The following is a 22333-nucleotide window of genomic DNA, read 5'->3' on the forward strand; positions in this document are numbered from 1 at the left end:
AAAAGGAAATTTGTAAAGATGGATGTCATGAATTGATAGATATATATATGATGACTTTTGAACACTATTAAGGTAAATACCTTGTTTGTTCTTTATCAAAATCTTTCATTTGCTAACTATGCCTATCAGTAGTTAGTGTCTTCAGTAGTTTATTTAGCTGGCAGTATTGGCGCTCCCTGTATTCAGTAGTTCGAGTAACGAAGATTTTTGTGAGGTAAGTGATTCGTGAAAGGTATAGGTCATTGTTAGTCAGGGCCATCCTTTTGTAGGGATTATTGAAAGTCAGATTGCGTTGCGCTAAAAAATATTGTGTGTCAGTTTAGTGATTATCAGAAGAAGTAAAGAGAGTAATGTCTGAGTACGTTGAGTTTTGCTCAGCTGTTTGAAAAACAAATGACGTAAGAGGTTTACCAGAACAGTAATATATAAATTTTCTAAGGGGATGTTTCAGCCGTAGTGTTAGTCTCCCGTTCTGTAGAAGGGAAAAAAAACGTTTCCGAGTTTGTCTGATTTGAGATTGCTTTTGATGTATGTTTTACACAAATTTGACTCCAAAGCTAGTGATTACTATTTTCAGTACTGTTTAGACTTCACGATGTAGAACCGCTATTCTGTTTCCTATTTGTAAGACAGTGTAGCCTTGTTATAACCTAATTTGAACGAAAACAAGTACTCAGGATAGGTCTTACAAAGTAAACGTTTTTTAAACTCTGAAATAAAAGAGCCATCGAATAGTGTTGTTGCCACAATTTTAGAAGTATTGTGTCGTGGGAATTTATACTAAATATATGTGGCTTCTCTGGTAATCGATATAACGTAGAGAGTTCCAACCGATCGCAGTATTCGTGTAAACGTGTTTATACGTTACCTTGTTACTCTGCTCGTGTTTTTATTATTATTAGCCCACTACATTTCTGCGAAAGGGGCATATTATAATTTTAAATACAAAAGCTTAAAAAAATAAACATTTGTTTCGAAGCTCCATGGTAGCATTCATCAGTCCAGTATGGAACTGAGTAAAAGATACATGCTTTTCATTTCAGGAACAACTGAAACCTCAAAATTAAAACAAAGTATTTCGTGGCAGTCACAGTTATTATTCTTGGAAAATCAGTCGCTTGTCTTCTCACAGTATGGTTCTTTTGTTTTCAAGAACATCCACAGCTTTGTCATCAGGGCAGTCTGTTGCTATGCAGGATGCTAGGAACGAGTTTCTGTAAATTTTATTGATTTCTCTTGTGTATGACATCGCAATGGAGTAACTCCCACGTGTCAACATAAATAGTTTTCAGCGACGACACTATAAGATACGGTGGATTAGTAACGACACTGGCAATATCTGGAAGTCAGATTTTAGGGAGCGAATCGAATTATTTTTTGCTATAAATGCTGAGAAAGAAATAATCCGTGCATTTACTCCAGAGTTCGCTGTGTGTGAACGGGGCCCCTGTGGTCTTGTGTATAAAGCACTACGCTCCGCCACTGGAGGTCCCGGGTTCAGTCCTCGGTACATAGCGGAAATTTTTGCGGGAGACCGGCGTGCTGACCCCGCACCCCTCCATAGGGTATCCAAATGACGTCATAGGCTGAGGATGACACGGTGATCGGTCGGTGCCGACTGGCCCGTCTGACGGCAGGGAAGCGGAGCTCGTTCTATGTGCGGAAATTGCCCTTCTGGAGACCGCCGAAAGACAAATCAGTGCCAGATTACAACATAGCAACCTCGATGCCAGTGCTTCAAACTTTTTCGACTGCGAGAGACGCTTATCTGGTTCTGCCAACTTCTCACAATTTGTCGGGACAGTCAATGGTAGTCCTCTATTCCCTATCTATGAAGAAAATTTCGACTTGGAACTGCAGGTGTTCGGTTCGAAGATGCGGGTATCAAAAGAGGGCATCGCACTCTCCTTAGGGAAAGTTGGAGAAGCAGCTGGGAATAGAGAGCCAAAGTGATAGAGACTGGCCAGAAGGTTCCTTGTAGAACGTTCGAGAAAGCTACAGAATGTTGCAGAATGCCCTATAATGTTTTAGAATCTGCTAGAAGGTTCAAGAAAGTTCTAAAATTTTTCAGGGTGTTATAGAATCTTCCAGAAAGTTCGAGAATGTTCTAGGGTTTTCCATAATGTTCAAGAATATTTCAGGAGGCTTGAGAATGTCTCTTCTTGTAATGCCTCCTCTTTTTGTAGAAGTACGTTCCAGGGATATACTGTATATAGGAGATGATGAGATGTCAGCATATTTTTGGAAATAGATTAGAGCGGATCGAGGAAAATTGGAAGTGACAGAAAGTAAAACAAAATTAAATGAAAGTGAAATGCTTAAGGTAGTGGAGAGTGTACTAAGTGAAATTTTAACGTGTTATATAACATTAACATTTAACAGCGTGCCGAAAGTTAAGAATAGGAAGTATTGCTAACTAGTGAAGTTCGTAAAAAACAAAGATGACAAGGGCATGAAAAAATGGCTCTGAGCACTATGGGACTTAACTGCTGAGGTCATCAGTCCCCTAGAACTTAGAACTACTTAAACCTAACTAACCTAAGGACATCACACACATCCATGCCCGAGGCAGGATTCGAACCTGCGACCGTAGCGGTCACGCGGTTCCAAACTGAAGCGCTTAGAACCGCACGGCCACGCCGGCCGGCGACAAGGGCATGAACAAAAAACATAAGTGTACGAGAAATGCCAAGCAAAAAATTATACATTGCTGCTTGGAAGATGAAGCATTCGATTATGGTCCCACTAAAGAGTACAAAAAACATAAACACATTCTCATTGGAAAAATAGATTGAGCGTATCAGTTCTGCAGTGCCAAGAAATTCACTAGAGACACACCAAGAATGTGTTACATTAGTGGAAAAATTCGATTAACACCAGTCGAAGTGTCTCCACTAGAAGTACTTCATTACATGACTCGAGAAACTCCAAAACCAAAACAAATGGTTCAAATGGCTCTGAGCACTATGGGACTCAACTGCTGAGGTCATTAGTCCCCTAGAACTTAGAACTAGTTAAACCTAACTAACCTAAGGACATCACAAACATCCATGCCCGAGGCAGGATTCGAACCTGCGACCGTAGCGGTCTTGCGGTTCCAGACTGCAGCGCCTTTAACCGCACGGCCACTTCGGCCGGCAAACCAAAACATTTTCTACAAAATATGAGGGCGTGCGATGCTTATTTTCAAACGGGATCGTTTGCACTTACTTTCATGAGCAGTGAAGAACACCAATTCAATCCCGTATTTTCGATTAAAACTATCTTGGGCATTCGAGAGTATTTTTGATAGTGAAATACTAATATGTTTCACGATTTTTTTTGTTTAATACAACACCACATTTCGTAACATCGTGTTGACAGCTTATTATTATCGCTCGCACACTAATCGTCACCTCGAATATTCTCCAGTGTTCTGGACTGTTGTCAGAAAATGGATTAAAATGATGACCAAGCGAAGCGAGTCTTTTTGAGCTAGTTGTAAGAATAATAGAATATGTGGAGCAGATAAAGGGAAGAGTTGTACGTTTCGTCACCGAATCGTTTAGTGAACACGAGAGCGTGAACCAGACTCCAACTGCAGACGCTACAATATCGCCTCCTTCCTCATATGTCGCGCGGAAAAACCGCGATGAGGAAATCAGACAAGTTATTGCTCAAGCGGAAACAACGGAGAGTCGTTCTTAGCGTGCGCCATTCGCGACCGTAACGGGAAACAGGCAAATAATAGTGTTACCAAACGTACCCTCCGCTACACACCGTAAGGTGGCTTTCAGAGTATAGACGTAGATGTAGAATATTGTTTTTCATTGAGTTTTGCAGAGCTGCGACTAACAATGTCCTTCAAACTATAAGTGTCAGTGCAGATAGTGAGATAACGGGAGAAACACTGGTATATCGACTCGTAGCACTGATAACATAGGTGATGATTAGCGTGCGACTGATAACAATAAGCTTTCGACACGATCTTACGCAATGCCATGTTGTATCAGTCAGCAATCGATGTTCCTTCTAGTAACCCTATTTCGTTTTCAGTGCTTATTTTGAAGTTCTACCGTTAAAAAGCTTTCTTAGTAACAATATATTGTAGATATTATTTGTACCATATAAAAACTGACTTGTTGAGAAATTATTTAAAAACCTTTCATTTTATTACCTAACATTTACATGTTAGACAATCTTCGATCACTCTCAGATTTGTGGTGTATCCTAATAACTGTCTTTGTAGATATAATGCTGAGTGTAGCCTCGTGTTCTAGCAATATCGTGAAGAAAGGCGTGCACTAGAAGCACATGGCGTACAGTGAAACATGGGGCACAGTGAAACGAAACACTTTTCCCGCAAAATGTTTAAATTTGACTAGTGGCGCTCCTAGTGTGTAAACCTTAACTGCTGTCGATTTAGTTTTAAAATGTCTGCCACTGAATAGAGCTACGTTAGGTCAGAGTCTTTGTTTCTTCTCGTAGAAGGTAAATCCTTGACGCTCCATATTAATCTGTACTGTTTAATTTTACTAGTATTTACAGAATATTGTGTTACGTATTTGAGAACAACATTGACTGAAGTACAAACACAGGTGAGTAGCATTAACCATCCCTAGCGATTCTTTCCCGTAATAGCTCCTTCTACTGTAGTTCCAATGATGTTATAGTGTCTCAAAATTTGTCCTACGTGTTTGTCTCATCGTATTTGGATGTGTCTCCGCAGAGGTCTAGTTTCCTGCAATCTTCTCAACACTTCTTCGTTTGTAACTCTGTGTTTGCAGCTGATCTTGACCATCATTCTGTAGCACCAAATCTTCGGGCCTTCTAGCGTTTTCTCTTGTTTTTCTGTTGTCCAAGTTTCATATCCCTGTTAACTATCATCTATGGTAGATTCCTCGAACGAAAAGCTGTGTCCAGTAGCTGGAAGAAAACCCAGGTCAAATCTGTCTACAAGAAAGATAGCAGAAGTGATCCGCAAAACTACATTCCAATATCCTTGACATCCATTTGTTGTAGAATCTTAGAACATACCCTGAGCTCAAACATAACGAGGTGCGAGGTGCGACAGTAAAGTAGTGAGACTGATGTGAAAAAAATGTTGCTTACCGTTTTAGTCAAGTTTAGTGTTGTCTTATGATTGCACACACTTTTTCCAGCGCTTCTGCCATTGATGGTAACATTTATGGAACTCATCTTCTGTAATACCCTCCAAGACCCTCGTCACAGCTTTTTGGACATCTTGTGTTGTTTGAAAATGGTGTCCCTTTACCGCCGTTTTGACTCTTGGAAATATAAAAAAGGCGCACGGGGCGATATCTGGTGAACAAGGTGGCTGTGGTAATCCTGATTTCTGTTTTGAGGTTAAAAATTGCTATACTGACAGAGCAGTATGGGATGGCGAATTATTGTGAGGCAGAATCCAATTATCAGCAATGTTGGCACGGACACGAAGAACTCTTTTACGAAGTCTTTCTAAAGTTTCTTTGTAGTAATATTGGTTAACTGTTTGTCCAGGAGGCACCCACTCTTTATGAACAATTCATTTGGAATCAAAGAAGCACAAAAGCATGCATTTCACTTTTGACTTTGATATGCGATCATTTTTTGGTCTGAGTGATCCCTTTGAACAGCATTGTGAACTTTGGCGTTTTATCTCTGGATTGTACTGAAAAAACCAACTTTCATCACCAGTGATAACACGGCTCAACAATTCTGGATTGATTTCCGTTTGCTCTAACAGATCGGCTGCCACATTTTTCCGTTTTCTCGCTGTTGTGGTGTGAGAGTTTTGGAGACTATTTTTGCACAAACCTTTCTCATACCAAGATCTTCAGTTATTATTAGACAAACCGTTTCTCGATTGATGTTCAGTTTTTCTGCAATCATCTTCTGCAATAATCTTCATCTTCAACATTCGTTCTGCCTTCACTAAACATTTTATGCCAATGAAAAACTTGAGGTCTTGACATAACCTCCTCTCCAAAAGCCTTCTGAAGCTTACCGTAAGTTGTCGTCATGTTTCCACCCAATTTAACGAAAAAGAAATGGCATACCGTTGCGCAATATAATGTGGTTCCATTTCCGTGATGAGAGACACAAACATGTGTTAACTTATTGCAGCAGAACTCGCGACTGAGCAGTTGCATCGATGTGCTGCTTGGACTAGAAACAGCTTATAGATATTGTGCCTATGCAAGCCTGCAGGGTTGCCACATCTTGCAAAGAAAATCAGTCTCATTACTTTATTGTCGCACCTCGTATCTCGAGTAAATCGATCTCCTCCATGCCAACCAGTATGGATTTCGAAAACATAAATCATGTGAAACCCAACTCGCACATTTCTCACTTAGCATCCTGAAACCGATGAGTCAAGGCAGTCATATAGGAGCAGTATTTCTCGATTTCCAAAAACATATGACTCAGTACCACAGATTATTATTAAAAGTTCAAATGTATGGGATATCAGACGAAATTTGTGACTGGATTAGGAATTTCTTGGTAAGTAGGATGCAGCATGTTGGCTTGGATTGAGAGTCATCCACAGACGTAGCAGTAACTTCGAGTGTACCACAGGGACATGTGCTGGTCCTTTGCTGTTCATTTTGTATGTTGATGACTTGTGGACAACGTTAATAGCAACGTCAGACAATTCGCAGATGATGCAGTTATCTACAATGAAGTACATTTAGAACGAAGCAGTACAAATATTCAGTCAGACCTTGATAAGATTTCAAAGTGGTGCAAAGACTGTCAACTTGCATTGAATGTTCAGAAATGTAAAATTGTGCACTTGACAAAATGAAAAAGACGTACTGTCCTGTGAATATAACGTCAGCGAGTCACACAAGGAATCTATAAACTCTTACAAATGCCTGGGTACAATACTTCGCAAGTAAATGAAATAAAACGATCAGATATGCTCAGTCGTGGGTAAAGCAGACAGCAGATTTCGGTTTATTGGTAGAATGTTAGGGAAATGCAACCATTCTACAAAGGAGGTTGCTTATAAATCACTCAAGCGACCTATGCTGTAATGTTGCTCAAGTGTGTTGGTGTCACACCATATACAACCAGAAAGAGGTATTGAACGTATACAGAGATGAGCAGCATTAACGGTCACATGTTTGTTCGACCCGCGGGAGATGCTACAAAGGTGATAAAAGAAATGAATTGGCAGACTCTTCAAGATGGACGTGTAATATCCCGAGAAAGTCTACTAGCAGAATTTCAACAACCGGCTTTAAATGATGACTAGGAATATACTACAACACTGTATTTATCACACACACGGCGATCGTGAGGACAATATTAGATCAGAAACAGCCCGCACAGAGGTATATCAGTCATTTTTCCCGCACTCCATACGTGAATGGAAAGGGAAAAAGACCTAATGACTAATACAGTGAGACGCACTCTACTATGCGCTTCACAGTGGTTCGAAGAGAGTATATGTAGATGCAGAAGGGAGAGCGAGAGAAAGGGATAAAGACCGTGACAGTGGGAGAGACGTCAGGAGCAAGTGCCAATAGCAGAAAAAGAATACAATGCTAAGGAGACAGGTATAGAGAGTGGCACAGAGAAGAGACTGAATCACAGAGTTTAGAAAATTCTGTGTCAAAAGAGCGCTGATATGTTCGCATGCGAAAATGTTTTGGAGAGGAAGGAAAAATAAGGATAGAGGTAGATGGTTCCCTACTTTTCTGTCAAAATCTTTTAAACATGGATATTTCCACTCTTCTTGTCCTCCGACAGGAGCATTTTTCCGCTGTTTTTTTTTTCATATAGGCCTAGAATTCTTTTCTGAATCCAGCTTTTTAATAGAAATTCAAAGCCTGTCAGACTTTGAGGGGGATGAACTTATTCACATATCTGTTTCACAATGGAATAAAATAAGTAAGTCACGCACTTCTGCAACAGACATCATTTTGTCGAAATAGCTCACGGGTGAACTGCCGGATATCAGTGTCTACTGGGCACAATATTCCGGCAAGCGCCGATGAAGTGAGTGACGCGGGCCGGCGCTGCACAAACATCATTTGCATCATTTTGCAATGAAAATTATACCTGATTAAGGAGAGAACCAGAAGACATCGCTCCGATAAGGCGTCTTGTAGAAAATGTCTTATTATTGCAGGCAAAGCTTTCCCATCCTGAGAGACGAAGTAAGATTTAATACTCGGTACAATTGTAGAATTCTTGGTGTTGCTGGATATAATAATAACCATATGGTACTGTAGTGGTTTAGAAACTGCTGGTAATTTATGTCCGCAAATTTGTAGAAATCTTTCTGTTCCTCTGTGTGTACTGTGTACATATGAAAAAAGTGGAACGTCTTCATAACAGAAGATTCTGCACTGCCGCTAAAACTGTAACAACCTCAGGGGCAAGGTCATTGTATTGACAAGTGAGGTGAGACGACAGTTCGTCATTATAGGAATATATCATAAATTCAGACCGAATGAAACGCACTTGCCACCGTAAAGGGTGCCCAAACTGTCGCATCAATAAATAATGTACCCCTGTCCCGCGGCAACACAGACGTGTGTTTTCACATGAAACTGATCATACGAGGGTTGACTGAAAAGTAATGCCTCCCCCTGCAGTTGGCAGCATTGGATTGCGGCAGGTACTGGCTTGTTCCGTAGCCTCTTCTCAACAGCTCCAATTGGCGGGAAGCCTTAGCATTGAACCGTTGTGTTGTTGCAGTCTAAAGTATGGAACCCTGCGCAGACGATTTAAGCAACGTGCAGTCATTGAAGCCTTGACAGCAGAAGGTGTCACCCCAAAGGAGGTTCTCCAGAGAATGAAAGCAGTTTATGGTGTTTGTGTTGATGGGAGTACTGTGCGTCGTTGGACGAGTAAGTTTAAAGATGTTGAGGCGGGAATGTCTGACCTGCGAGACAAACAAAAAGTTGGACGTCCTGTGACAGCAGTCACCGAGTTTCACAAGCAAAATGTTGAAAGATTGATTCAGGACGAACGTCGCATCACTCAGAGAGAAACTGCAAGCACAATCGGCATTTCACAAGAACGCGTGGGTCACATCATTGCTTTGCTTGGCTATCGGAAAATCTGTGGACGATGGGTACCCGGGGTGCTGACTCCTGAAATGCAAGCGCACGGACTTGAAACTTGCCAGGAACTCCTCTCGCGTTACGAGAATGAAGGTGACGCCGTTCTCCATTCAGTTGTGACAGAAGACAAAACGTGAGTGCACCATAATGACTCGGAGACAAAACGTCTGCCTGTGGAATATGGACACAAAGACTCGCCCCAGAAAAAGAAATTCGAGACGCAGCCCTCAGCTGGAAATATCACGGCCACAGTGTTCTGGGACTCAGACGGTGTTATCCATGTTGATTTCCTCGATAGTGGAACAGCAATAAATTCAGAGCGTTGCATCACAACGCTCCGAACTCTGAAGCGAAGGCTAACAAGGCTCCGAAAGGAAAAGGGAAATGTTTTCCTGCAGCATGACAATGGCAAACCACACACTTCACGTGCCACCGCAGCAGAACTTCAAGAGACTGAATCTCACCACAGTACGGCATCCTCCATACGGTCCAGATTTAGCACCGTCTGACTTCCGTCTGTTCCCGATAATGAAAGACGATCTGCTGGGACATCATTATGCTTCTGATGAAGACGTTGAGAGAACTGTGAGACTGTGGTTGCGGAAACAGAGTGTCGACTTCTTCCGTGACGCCTTCAGAAAACTTGTTCATCGTTGGCAGAAATGTATCCAATTGGCTTGTGATTGTGTGTAAAAGTGAATATTGGTAATTAAAGATCACATTCTAAGGATTATTTCTGCGTTTGATTTATTAAAATATTCCCGTCCAAACCCAATTAACGAAGGTGGAGGCATTACTTTTCATTCAACCCTCGTAAAGATGACGATGGCATCCTGCGATAGATTATTCCAAACGTCTAGCGCATTTTGTCACAATTCGGTTCTTGCACACCTAGAAAACGAGTAAATTCTCACTTAATCATGTCCCACATGTGTACAGTTGGCGAGGGATCCGGTAATCTAGATGCCCAGGGCAGTTACTGAACATCACGACGAGCAGTTTGCCTCACAGCAGCCGTACGTGGACGTACATTATCCTCCTCAAAAAGCACATCAGCCTCATGTCGAAGAATTGGCAGCACGAAGGGGATGACAGCCTGGGAAATGTAGCGGACACTGGTTGCTTTACCGTGCAGAAACACCAGATGGGATCGCGAGTTCTAGCACATGGCCTTCGACACCGTGAAGCCTGGGATGGGAGCCGTGTGTCGCTGGCGAATGCTCACCAGATCCACGCCATACGCGTGTACGTCCATCACTCCCATACGTTCAGAACCTACTCCCACCACCGAAGACAGCAGAGCGCCGTTCCACTCTCGACACTTTCACGATACCAGAGTGTCCGGCGTCGTGGTATCGAGGATAGCCTGACCAGAGGCACAAGTGATCTTCATCCTGTTCCCGGATACCTTTGTGCCCGGATTTCTCCTTTCGATGATGTTCGATCAGCCACAGCTGCTTGCAAAATGCGGCGATCTTGACGTGAGTCTGTACTACACGGGTGTCCAGAATGTGGTCCACAGACGCGGGGAAATTCCACAAACTACTGTTGAAAGCAGAGACAAGCCACAGATACGTTGTGTCCATCGTATGCAGCAATCCGTCGATTCACTCATTCATCTCCTCGCAGGCACACAGTGCGACCATCTTCAAATGGATAAAACTGTTCAACGGGAGTACGTGCCCGTGGGTGGACCGTGGCTGTACCCTCAATGATAGTTGCACACACTGTTCACCTTAAACTCAGCACACTTACAGCCTGCAGCGTCAGCATAGAGGGCGCACGGACGCCTGAGTGCCATCTGATCGCCGATGACCGCGACGAATGAATTACTAACACTGTAGCATCTTAGTGTGCACGTGTTATACTCTGATGCCGCTGAACACATTCAATGAGGCTGTTGCAGTTTTTTTTTCGGCGTTGTATATCTAAAGGTAAAGAATAAGTTTCGTGTTGCAAGGTATGCAGTACTTTACGTGCGCTGGTCATCCATCTCCTATTTTACTTCCGTTTAACTGTCTTTTGAGAGCAGAGTACACATTCCCCCCCCCCCCCCCCCCTCCCCGCTACGTGCAAGACCAATATCTGCATTGTCACCAGCAAAAGCCTTGCATTGAGAAGTAGTAAGGGTATGCTTGTTCGAAGTGTTTATAATATAGGTGTCGATACTTTCTGAAGTTTTGTTCAGGCAACTTCGTAAGTCACGGACCTTTGTTTTAATACCACTGCTTTCATAACCAAACCATTGATTTACTATCAGAAAAATTTTCAGTGCACCGTGATTACTTGTAACTGTCCCCAGGCCAAAACACGTAACTTTAGTCATTCGAAGTTTTAACAATCACATCTGGTATGAGACACAGTGACATTGTTTGTAACGTCTTCTCTTTTACTTACTCCACAAGATAAATTTTGTACAACCTCAGATTTTGGAAACAGGTTTTTATTTATTACGCTGGTGCAATCAAACGCACTGTACGAATGATGGTGGAAAACTGCGTGTATGCCAGAGTGGTTTGTGCAGCTCGGATGTTTCTCACTACAAGCGTACAGCATGAATTTCAGTCACAGAATCGTGTTTGAGCCAGATGTGCAGAGCTTAGTATCAGCATTTTATGTTTTTCTGTGTCAAAGCGTCTTTTTAAGACCATAGCATCCTAATATCCCATATAAACGTAACTATCACATACGGCGCTTTTAGCTTTGCTCGTGGTTTGTCCAGATACAAAACGTAAGTATTTTCCTTTTAATTTGTCTGAGAACTTGCACTGCCTTTTCCTCTTGTCACTACTATTTAACTGAGAAGACTTCATACTTCTTATTAGTGTGAAGCTATCTTACACAACGACAGTAATTCACAATAATTCTCAGTTAACCAGGACTTCTAGCCACAATACCATACGAAAACTCCAAATGATTGACTAATTGCCTTTTTTTTCACAGCGTGAAAAAATTGTGGCAGTGCTTGGCAAACTACAATGTCTTGTCTCGACAAGCTTGGTACTACTGCCTTCTGTATATGTTCATATCGCTATCCCAAGACATTTCTCGCCTCAGTGTAGGCCTACTTTTTCGAGCAGAAATAACTTCATCAAATTCCACAAATAATCTTTGTTCTGGAATGGTGCAGCAAGTTTTAAATGTATCTGACAGTGCAATGGTGGAGGGAAAAAGGGGAAGAGGGGCGTGAAAGGGAAGCAGTGGTTGGGAAGGGAGTGAGACAGGGTTGTAACCTATCCCCGATGTTATTCAATCTGTATGTTGAGCAAGGAGTAAAGGAAACAAAAGAAAAATTCGGAGTAGGAATTAAAATCCATGGAGAAGAAATAAAAACTTTGAGGTTCGCCGACGACATTGTAATTCTTCAGAGACAGCAAAGGACCTGGAAGAGCAGCTGAACGGAATGGACAGTGTCTTGAAAGGAGAATATAAGATGAACATCAACAAAAGTAAAACGAGGCTAATTGAATGTAGTGGAATTAAATCGTGTGGTGCTGCAGGAATTAGATTATGTAATTTAACAGCCTAAATTAGTAAATGAGTTTTGCTATTTGGGGAGCACAATAACTAATGATGGTCGAAGTAGACAGGATATAAAATGTGGACTGGCAATGGCAAGGAAAGCGTTTCTGAAGAAGAGAAATTTGTTAACATCGAGTATATATTTAAGTGTCAGGAAGTCGCTTCTGATAGTATTTGTATGGACTGTAGCCATGTATAGAAGTGAAACATGGACGATAAATAGTTTGGACAAGAAAAGAATGGACGCTTTCGAAATGTGGTGCTCCAGAGGAATGCTGAAGATTAGATGGGTAGATCACATAACTGATGAGGAGGTATTCAGTAGAATTGGGGAGAAGAGGAGTTTGTGGCACAACTTGACAAAAAGAAGGGACCGGTTGGTAGGACATGTTCTGAGGCATCAAGGGATCACCAATTTAGTATTGGAGGGCAGCGTGGAGGGTAAGAGTCGTAGAGGGAGACCAAGAGAGGAATACACTAAGCAGATTCAGAAGGATGTAGGCTGCAGTAGGTACTGGGAGATGAAGAAGCTTGCACAGGATAGAGTAGCATGGAGAGCTGCGTCAAACCAGTCTCAGGACTGAAGACCACAACAACAACAACAACAACTGAAAAAGGAGTGCACCAGTTATAGCCGTGAGACAGTGGTGGCAGTAACTGCGCTCCATTTTCGAAAACAAGTTCCGTGACAATCCGCCACCGGTGTTCCTCGCAACGAAATATCACTTGAGACTGTAGCCACGCCCCCATCCCCCTCAAACCATCCTAAAAATTACATGTGCAGAAGGGACGATTTGTGTTTACAAACTAAATCCAAGCAACCGCAGTTTAAGAGCTCGGGAAATTTTAATATCTGTAGTCTATGCATGAAATATTTTCTTCCTTCTTTCAGTGTTTCGTTTTGTTTCAGGTGGATGAAGGACCTCTTTATTCTCGGCGCTAAAAAGGACCTGGAGGTAGATGACCTGTTTGACACACTTGAAGGAGACCTGTCAGAAGACCTCGGATTGAAACTTGAGGCGTGAGTACCAGAATTTATTCTTTCATATCGACCAATCCAGTCAGAAGAAATGAAGTTTTATTTGTTGTGTATGAATACATCAAAAACTTCATCTATTTCTCTGTGTGGTCGAAATCGCTCTCCTAACGCTGTTGCTTGCTTTCGATCGCTGGCTACTTAATTTGTGGAACAATCTATCAGTAGCGTAATTTGTAACTGAATCGTCAATTGTTGAAACCAAATGAGTAAATTTTTTATCGTTTTCAGGAGAAAAAAGATAAATACTGCCATATGTATTATTGCTACATTAGTGGAATTTTTCAAAAGTGAAAGTGACTTCGTTCTGCTTTTATAGGGAGAGAAATAGTAAACTTGGAGTACATCATTTCGATATTTAATGATTTCAAAGTTTTTCGACCTTTTGGTTTCAACACTTTACGAACATTTTTTTTTTTTTTTTTTTTTTTTGCTTTTTTAGGATTTAATTGTATGAACACTTCATAATACAAGAGCATACTCTGACGAAATGGAACAAAATGAATTATTTTAACAGCAATAATGAGTCTGACATTACTTCCACTTACTTCTGTCAGGCTTCTTCTGTTTTCTTTCCTATCGCCCTCCCTTGGCCAACTCTTACTCTTTCGACCCCAATGGTATTAGGTTTCGAGGCCTGAGGGTGTCTTTCATTTCTCTTCTGTATTCTCCAACAACCAAAGTTTGACAAAGGACCCTGGAGTCTGCTCAGGCTGCCGATACCTGTTTGCATCAACAAAACTCTGGGAAACGTCCACCGAAATTTGAGAAATCAATCAGGTCTCAAGGATTTCATTGCAGCTCTGCCAAAAACCCTACTCCCACGTCCTTGAAGGCATGAGTCGTGAGACCCCTAGACAGTGTATGACACACAGTGGATACAGGCTACAAAGGCAATGGGAGAGGATGAAAGGTGAACTTATTTCCGGCGTGTTTAAATAACCGGAACATATCGGCTAAGGGAGACAACCCCGAAAGAAAATCCTGGTCCTCCTAGAAGGGGGTGGAGCAGATAGCTGGTAACCAACTCTCAGAAAACACAGACTACTTCCAGTAGCCAAATGAGCCTCGGAAACAGGACGGTCTCAAAGATAAATGACAAGGCTATGAAAAAGGACAAACGAAAATGGATAAATGGACACATTAAAGTAGCAACCTGGAATGTGAGAGGAATTTCCCAAAAGGAGGTAGAACTAGTAAATATACCAAGCGACATGAATATTGATGCTGTAGCACTCACAGAAACTAAAAAGAAATTAAGAGGAAATATATATGTAGACGATTACATTATGTTCTATAGTGGTGTTGAACAACATAAAAGAGCAAGCAAAGGTGTAGCACTACTCTTGTATAAAAAATGGGAAAAAGACAGTCAAGATCATACATACATAAGCGAAAGAATACTTACACTCAGGCTGAAAATGATAAAGGGTAACGCCACCTTTATAAGTGTATAAGCACCTGAAGAAAGGAAAAAAGATGAGTCTGAAAGCTTCTATGAAGAACTACAGAAGACTCTGAGTAAATACAGTGCTACTGATCAGATTATTATGATGGGTGATTTTAATTCCAGAATAGGAAATGTCCCAGTAACAAATGTTATAGGTCCGTTTGGAGAAATGAAAATGGAAAACTACTGAGAGATTTTGCCACTTACAACAACTTAAAAATCACAAATTCACTTTTTAAGAAAAAGTATATACACAAGTATACTTGGGCCAGCAGAGGTCTTAGATCAATAATTGAGTACATCTTAGTAAATGATAAGCTAGCGGGCCAAGTAATGGATGCAAGAGTTCAAGGAGGACAAGATATACGATCAGATCATTTCTGACTAATCTCCAGAATAGATCTTTTTTACAAAATGGAAGAAAATAACCAAACAAATAACAAACCAACAAGATCAAACAGTTTGTAAGATATACTTGCTTGAAGAGGACGGTATCAGACACCTGTACCCAAAGGAGATTAAATGAAGAACTAGCAGACTTACAAACTAAAGACTATATAGAAGAAAAATGACAAACTCTGTAGAATACTGCATCCAGAGTAGCTGGAGAAGCTCTCGGTAAAAAGAAAAGAATACAGGAAAGAAAAGGCCTAAAAATTTGGAATGAGGATATAATGAAAGCTGTCAAAGAAAAACAGGATGCATATATAAAATACTTAAGCAACCACTCTGTTGAGAACAAACAATACTATAAGGAGAAAAGATGCTAAATGCGTAGTAAGGAAAGCACATCAGAAACACTGGGATAGGTTTATCTCAGATACCGAACATGATATCCAAGGAAGACAACAAATGGCATATAAGGTTTTAAAAACCTTAAACACAACAGAAAGAGAGAAGATACCAATAAATAGTATTGAAGAAGAACAGTGGATAAATCATTACAGCAAATTGTTGTATGATCATACAGCACAAGAAACTGAAATTGAACAACTAGACGAGAAAGGATTAGATGAAATACAGTCTGATGAATTAACATCTGCACTAACATCACTTAAGAACAAAAAAAGCAACAGGAAAAGACGGCTTCAATGCTTAATTATTAAAATATGGAGGAACACAACAACAGCTACATCTCTTCAACGAATGTTGGAAGAAGAAGAGTATTCCCAAAGACTGGAAAACAGCTAGAGCGATATCAATTTTTTTAAAAAGGGAGATAAAAGCCTATGCAGTAATTACAGAGGAATAAGTTTACTGGACTCAGGATACAAGATGTATGCTAAGATTTTAAATACAAGACTTAAAAACATAGCTGAAGCAGAACGGCATGAGGAACAAATGGGTTTAGGAAAGGATGGTTCACAATAGATGCAGTTTTTTTTCTACAGCAAATAATAGAAAAATGGAGAGAGCATAATAAAGAAACACACATTGCTTTTATTGACTTTAAAAAAGCTTTTGACAACGTCAATAGACAGAAACTTTAGAAATAATGACGAATCGTGGATATCCAAAACATCTAGTAAATGCGATAAAAAGTTTATATCAAGACACAAATATCACTCTAGATCTCAGTGGTAAAACAACTAATGTGATACCAACTAACAAAGGGGTACGACAAGCCTCCTGCATCTCTCCAACTTTGTTCAACATCTACATTAATGGAATCATACGTATATGGAAATCAGAATTTCAGAAAGGCATCCACCTAGACAGGAACATTCTTTTAAATAATTTACTATATGCCGATGATGCAGTGATCCTAGCCGATGAGGAAGATGACCTTCCGAAAGGAATCTACTTGCTAAAAGAAATAAGTGCAAAATTTAACATGGAAATTTCAAAACAAAAAACTAAGACAATGGCCTTCATAGGGAAAGAACCAATCAGAACCAAAATAGTGATAGATCAGAAGATTTTAGAGCATGTAAACCATTTCAGTTACCTAGGATGTGAAATGACATATGGCTATGAAATTAAGATTAGTCAATTCAGTCAGGTATGTGAAACAATTAACAGAAACCTAAAAAGCAAAACAAGGAAAGACACTCAAATTAAATTTTACAAAACTACTGCAGTTCCCACATTGCTCTATGGAAGTGAGACCTGGGTGATTACCAAGAAGCAAGAAAGCCGGATTCGGGTGTTAAAGGTTGCACAAGAGAAGACAGGCTAAGAAATCAAGATATTAGAGAATAACTGCAAATCTTTAGCCTCAGTGATAAAATTCAAGATTACAGAAGAAAATGGAATGAACATCTACAAAGAATGGAGAGTGAGTGACTTCCCTTAAAGGCAAGAAATGATAAGTGCCATGGGAGAAGAGACAGAGGAAGACCCCGACAGAGATGGGTACCGTAACAGGCAATTCCTGCCTAATACCTGAAGAAAAGATGAAGATGATGAGTAACTGTGCATTAGCTATAATTTTAGTCAATCACTGGCCAAGAAAGCACTTCATAGAATGATCTCTTTGCAGCAGGTGCATATTCAATGACTTTCTTCACATCTTCCATCTTCATTCTGGAAATAGGTACTTGGTATGTTGGGTAGGCCATTGGAATGCTGCCCATTAATCCTGGAATGATGGGCTCATGTAATTTTCTTAAGTGAAAGGTATGTCTTACTCATCCATTGATATACCGAAGGCCAAACACCTCTCCTGTCTCAAGATATTGTACATTACTGCCCATTGAAGTTGCTACACCACGAAGATGATGTGCTACAGACGCAAGATTTAACCCACAGGAAGAAGATGCTGTGATATGCAAATTATCAGCTTTTCAGAGCATTCACACAAGGTTGGCGCCGGTGGCGACACCTACAACGTGCTGACATGAGGAAAATTTTCAACCGATTTCTCATACACAAACAGCAGTTGACCAGCGTTGCCTGGTGAAACGCTGTTGTGACGCCTCGTGTAAGGAGGTGAAATGGATACCATCACGTTTCCGACTTTGATCAAGGTCGGATTGTAGCCTATTACAATTGCGGTTTATCGTATCGCAACATTGCTGCTCGTGTTGGTCGAGATCCAATGGCTGTTAGTAGAATATAGAATCAGTGGGTTCAGGAGGGTAATACGGAACGCAGTGCTGGATCCCAACGGCCTCGTATCACTAGCAGTCGAGATGACAGGCATATTATCCGCGTGGCTGTAACGGATCATGCAGCCACGTCTCGATCCCTGAGTCAACAGATAGTGACTTTTGCAAGACGACAACCATCTGCACGAACGGTTCGATGACGTTTGCGGCAGCATGGACTATCAGCTCGGAGACCATGGCTGCGGTTACCCTTGACGCTACATCACAGACAGGAGCGCCTGCGATGGTGCACTCAACGATGAACCTGTGTGCATGAATGGCAAAACGTCATTTTTTCGGATGAATCCAGGTCCTGTTTATAGCATCATGATGGTCGCATCCATGTTTGGCGACATCGCGGTGAACGCACATTGGAAGCATGTATTCGTCATCGCCAGACTGGCGTATCACCCGGCGTGATGGTATGGGGTGCCAATGGTTACACGTCTAGGTCACCTCTTGTTCGCACTGACGGCACTTTGAACAGTGGATGTTATATTACAGATGTGTTACGACCCGCCGGCCGAAGTGGCCGTGCGGTTAAAGGCGCTGCAGTCTGGAACCGCAAGACTGCTACGGTCGCACGTTCGAATCCTGCCTCGGGCATGGATGTTTGTGATGTCCTTAGGTTAGTTAGGTTTAACTAGTTCTAAGTTCTAGGGGACTAATGACCTCAGCAGTTGAGTCCCATAGTGCTCAGAGCCATTTGTTACGACCTGTGGCTCTACCCGTCATTCGATCCCTGCGAAAACCTACATTTCAGCAAGATAATGCACGACCGCATGTTGCAGGTCCTGTACGGGCATTTCTGGATACAGAAAATGTTCGACTGCTGTCCTGGCCAGCACATTCTCCAAATCTCTCACCAATTGAAAACGTCTGGTCAATGGTGGCCGAGCAACTGGCTCGTCACAATACACCAGTCACTACTCTCGATGAACTGTGGTATTGTGTTGAAGCTGCATGGGCAGCTGTACCTGTACACGCCATCCAAGCTCTGTTTGACTCAATGCCCGGCGTATTAAGGCCGTTATTATGGCCAGAGGTGGTTGTTCTGGGTACTGATTTCTCAGGATCTATGCACCCACATTGCGTGAAAATGTAATCACATGTTAGTTCTCTGTTGTTGTTGTGGTCTTCAGTCCTGAGACTGGTTTGATGCAGCTCTCCATGCTACCCTATCCTGTGCAAGTTTCTTCATCTCCCAGTACTTACTGCAACCTACATCCTTCTGAATCTGCTTAGTGTATTCATCTCTTGGTCTCCCTCCACGATTCTTACCCTCCAAGCTGCCCTCCAACGCTAAATTTGTGGTAGCTTGATGCCTCAGAACATGTCCTACCAACCGGTCCCTTCTTCTTGTCAAGTTGTGCCACAAACTCCTCTTCTCCCCAATTCGATTCAATACCTCCTCATTAGTTGTGTGATCTACCCATCTAATCTTCAGCATTCTTCTGTAGCACCACATTTCGAAAGCTTCTATTCTCTTCTTGTCCAAACTATTTATCGTCCATGTTTCACTTCCATGTCATCGGTTATTTTGCTCCCCAAATAGCAAAACTCCTTTACTACTTTAAGTGTCTCATTTCATAATCTAATTCCCTCAGCATCACCCGACTTTATTCGGCTACATTCCATTATCCTCGTTTTGCTTTTGTTGATGTTCATCTTATATCCTCCTTTCAAGACACTATCCATTCCGTTCAGCTGCTCCACCAAGTCCTTTGCTGTCTCTGACAGAATTACAATGTCATCGGCGAGCCTCAAAGTTTTTATTTCTTCTCCATGGATTTTAATACCTACTCCGAATTTTTCTTTTGTTTCCTTTACTGCTTGCTCAGTATACAGATTGAATAACATCGGGGACAGGCTACAATCCTGTCTCACTCCCTTCCCAACCATTGCTTCCCATTCATGCCCCTCGACTCTTATAACTGCCATCTGGTTTCTGTACAAATTGTAAATAGCCTTTCGCTCCCTGTATTTTACCCCTGCCATCTTTAGAATTTGAAAGAGAGTGTTCCAGTCAACATTATCAAAAGCTTTCTCCAAGTCTACAAATGCTAGAAATGTTGGTTTGCCTTTCCTTAATCTATTTTCTAAGATAAGTCGTAGGATCAGTATTGCCTCACGTGTTCCAACATTTCCACGGAATTCGCATTAGTATTTTTCAGCTGTTACTTATTAAACTGATAGCTCGGTAATTTTCACATCTGTCAGCTCCTGCTTTCTTTGGGATTGGAATTATTATATTCTTCTTGAAGTCTGAGGGTGTTTTGCCTGTCTCATACATCTTGCTCACCAGATGGTAGAGTTTTGTCAGGACTGGCTCTCCCAAGGCCGGCAGTAGTTCCAGTGGAATGTTGTCTATTCCCGGCGCCTTGTTTCGACTCAGGTCTTTCAGTGCTCTGTAAAAATCTTCACGCAGTATCATATCTCCCATTTCATCTTCATATACATCGTCTTCCATTTCCATAATATTGTTTTCAAGTACATCGCCCTTGTATAGATCCTCTATATACTCCTTCCACCTTTCTGCTTTCCTTCTTTGCTTAGAACTGGGTTTCCTTCTGAGCTCTTAATATTCATACAAGTGGCTCTCTTTTCTCCAAAGGTCTCTTTAGTTTTCCTGTAGGCAGTATATATCTTACCCTTAGTGAGATAAGCCTCTAAATCCTTACATTTGTCCTCTGGCCATCCCTGCTTAGCCATTTTCCACTTCCTGTCGATCTCATTTTTGAGACGTTTGTATTCCTTTTTGCCTGCTTCATTTACTGCATTTTTATATTTTCTCCTTTCATCAATTAAATTCAATATTTCTTCTGTTACCCAAGGATTTCTACTAGCCCTCGTCTTTTTACCTACTTGATCTTCTGCTGCGTTCACGACTTCATCCGTCAGAGTTACCCATTTTTCTTCTACTGTATTTCTTTCACCCATTCCTGTCAATTGTTCCCTTAGGCTCTGCCTGAAACTCTGTACAACCTCTGGTTTAGTCAGTTTATCCAGGTCCCATCTCGTTAAATTCCCGCTTTTTATGCAGTTTCTTCAGTTTTAATCTACAGTTCATAACCAATAGATTGTGGTCAGAGTCCACATCTGCCCCTGGAAATGTCTTACAATTTAAAACCTGGTTCCTAAATGTCTGTCTTACCATTATATAATCTGTCGGATACCTTCTAGTATCTCCGGGATTCTTCCATGTATACAACCTTCTTTTATGATTCTTGAACGAAGTGTCAGCTATGATTAAGGTATGCTTTGTGCAAAATTCTACCAGACGGCTTCCTCTTTCATTTCTTACCCCCAATCCATATTCACCTACTATGTTTCCTTCTCTCCCTTTTCCTACTTTTGAATTCCAATCACCCATGACTATTAAAGTTTTGTCTCCCTTCACTACCTGAATAATTTGTTTTATCTCATCATACATTTCATCAATTTCTTCGTCATCTGCAGAGCTAGTTGGCATGTAAACTTGTACTACTGTGGTAGGCGTGGGCTTCGTGTCTATCCTGGCCACAATAATGCGTTCACTATGCTGTTTGTAGTAGCTTACGCGCACTCCTATTTTTTAAATTCATTATTGAACCTACTCCTGAATTACCTCTATTTGATTTTGTATTTATAACCCTGTATTCACCTGACCAAAAGTCTTGTTCCTTCTGCCACCTGTCAGTTCTAGTATAATATACTTGCCCAATGAATACCCATTTATTATTTGCATTTCTTCTTGATGTAGCAATTTTAATGGCCAGTAGCGTATTTCTTTTAAGCTACATGGAGCGAAGAAGATTTTTTATTGCGGTATTCTGTCAGTGTCTCACGGGAAACATCGCTTTTTCTAAAATATTTTGGCCACCATTTGTCGAAATATAGCATTTCCTCTCCATTAACTAATTTTACTGTCACATTCCTTTTACTGCTTATTATCAGTTCCAAGTTTCATAAGGGGTGTAAATGCGGTCACGAATTTTTATTTTCCTCATACATTGTCCAAAGTCGCGATCACACAGGAGGAATGAGTGGCCTCCCTCTGGAAATTTGTGTATTATGCTCTTGAGTATTCCTGCTTCCTGCTTGAACCATGCCCATACATATGTGTATAAATGTGTGGCTTTTGTTCTGACTGACACAGCCATGAGGAAACAAAAGAAGATCAGTCACATTTTTACTG

The 22333-nt window shown here is 41.2% G+C and overlaps 1 protein-coding gene across 1 annotated transcript in view; it reads left to right on the top strand.

Moving 5' to 3' along the window:
• LOC124594893 (ATP-binding cassette sub-family C member 4-like) overlaps positions 1–22333 on the top strand; it is a 162642-nt gene that overhangs the window by 27601 nt on the left and 112708 nt on the right. The window contains exon 2 of the mRNA XM_047133366.1: positions 13492–13602. Within this exon, the coding sequence (XP_046989322.1) occupies positions 13492–13602 (111 nt within the window). The remainder of the gene's footprint in view (positions 1–13491; positions 13603–22333) is intronic.

The sequence above is a fragment of the Schistocerca americana genome, chromosome 2, assembly GCF_021461395.2.
Source record: "Schistocerca americana isolate TAMUIC-IGC-003095 chromosome 2, iqSchAmer2.1, whole genome shotgun sequence".
NCBI lineage: Eukaryota > Metazoa > Arthropoda > Insecta > Orthoptera > Acrididae > Schistocerca > Schistocerca americana.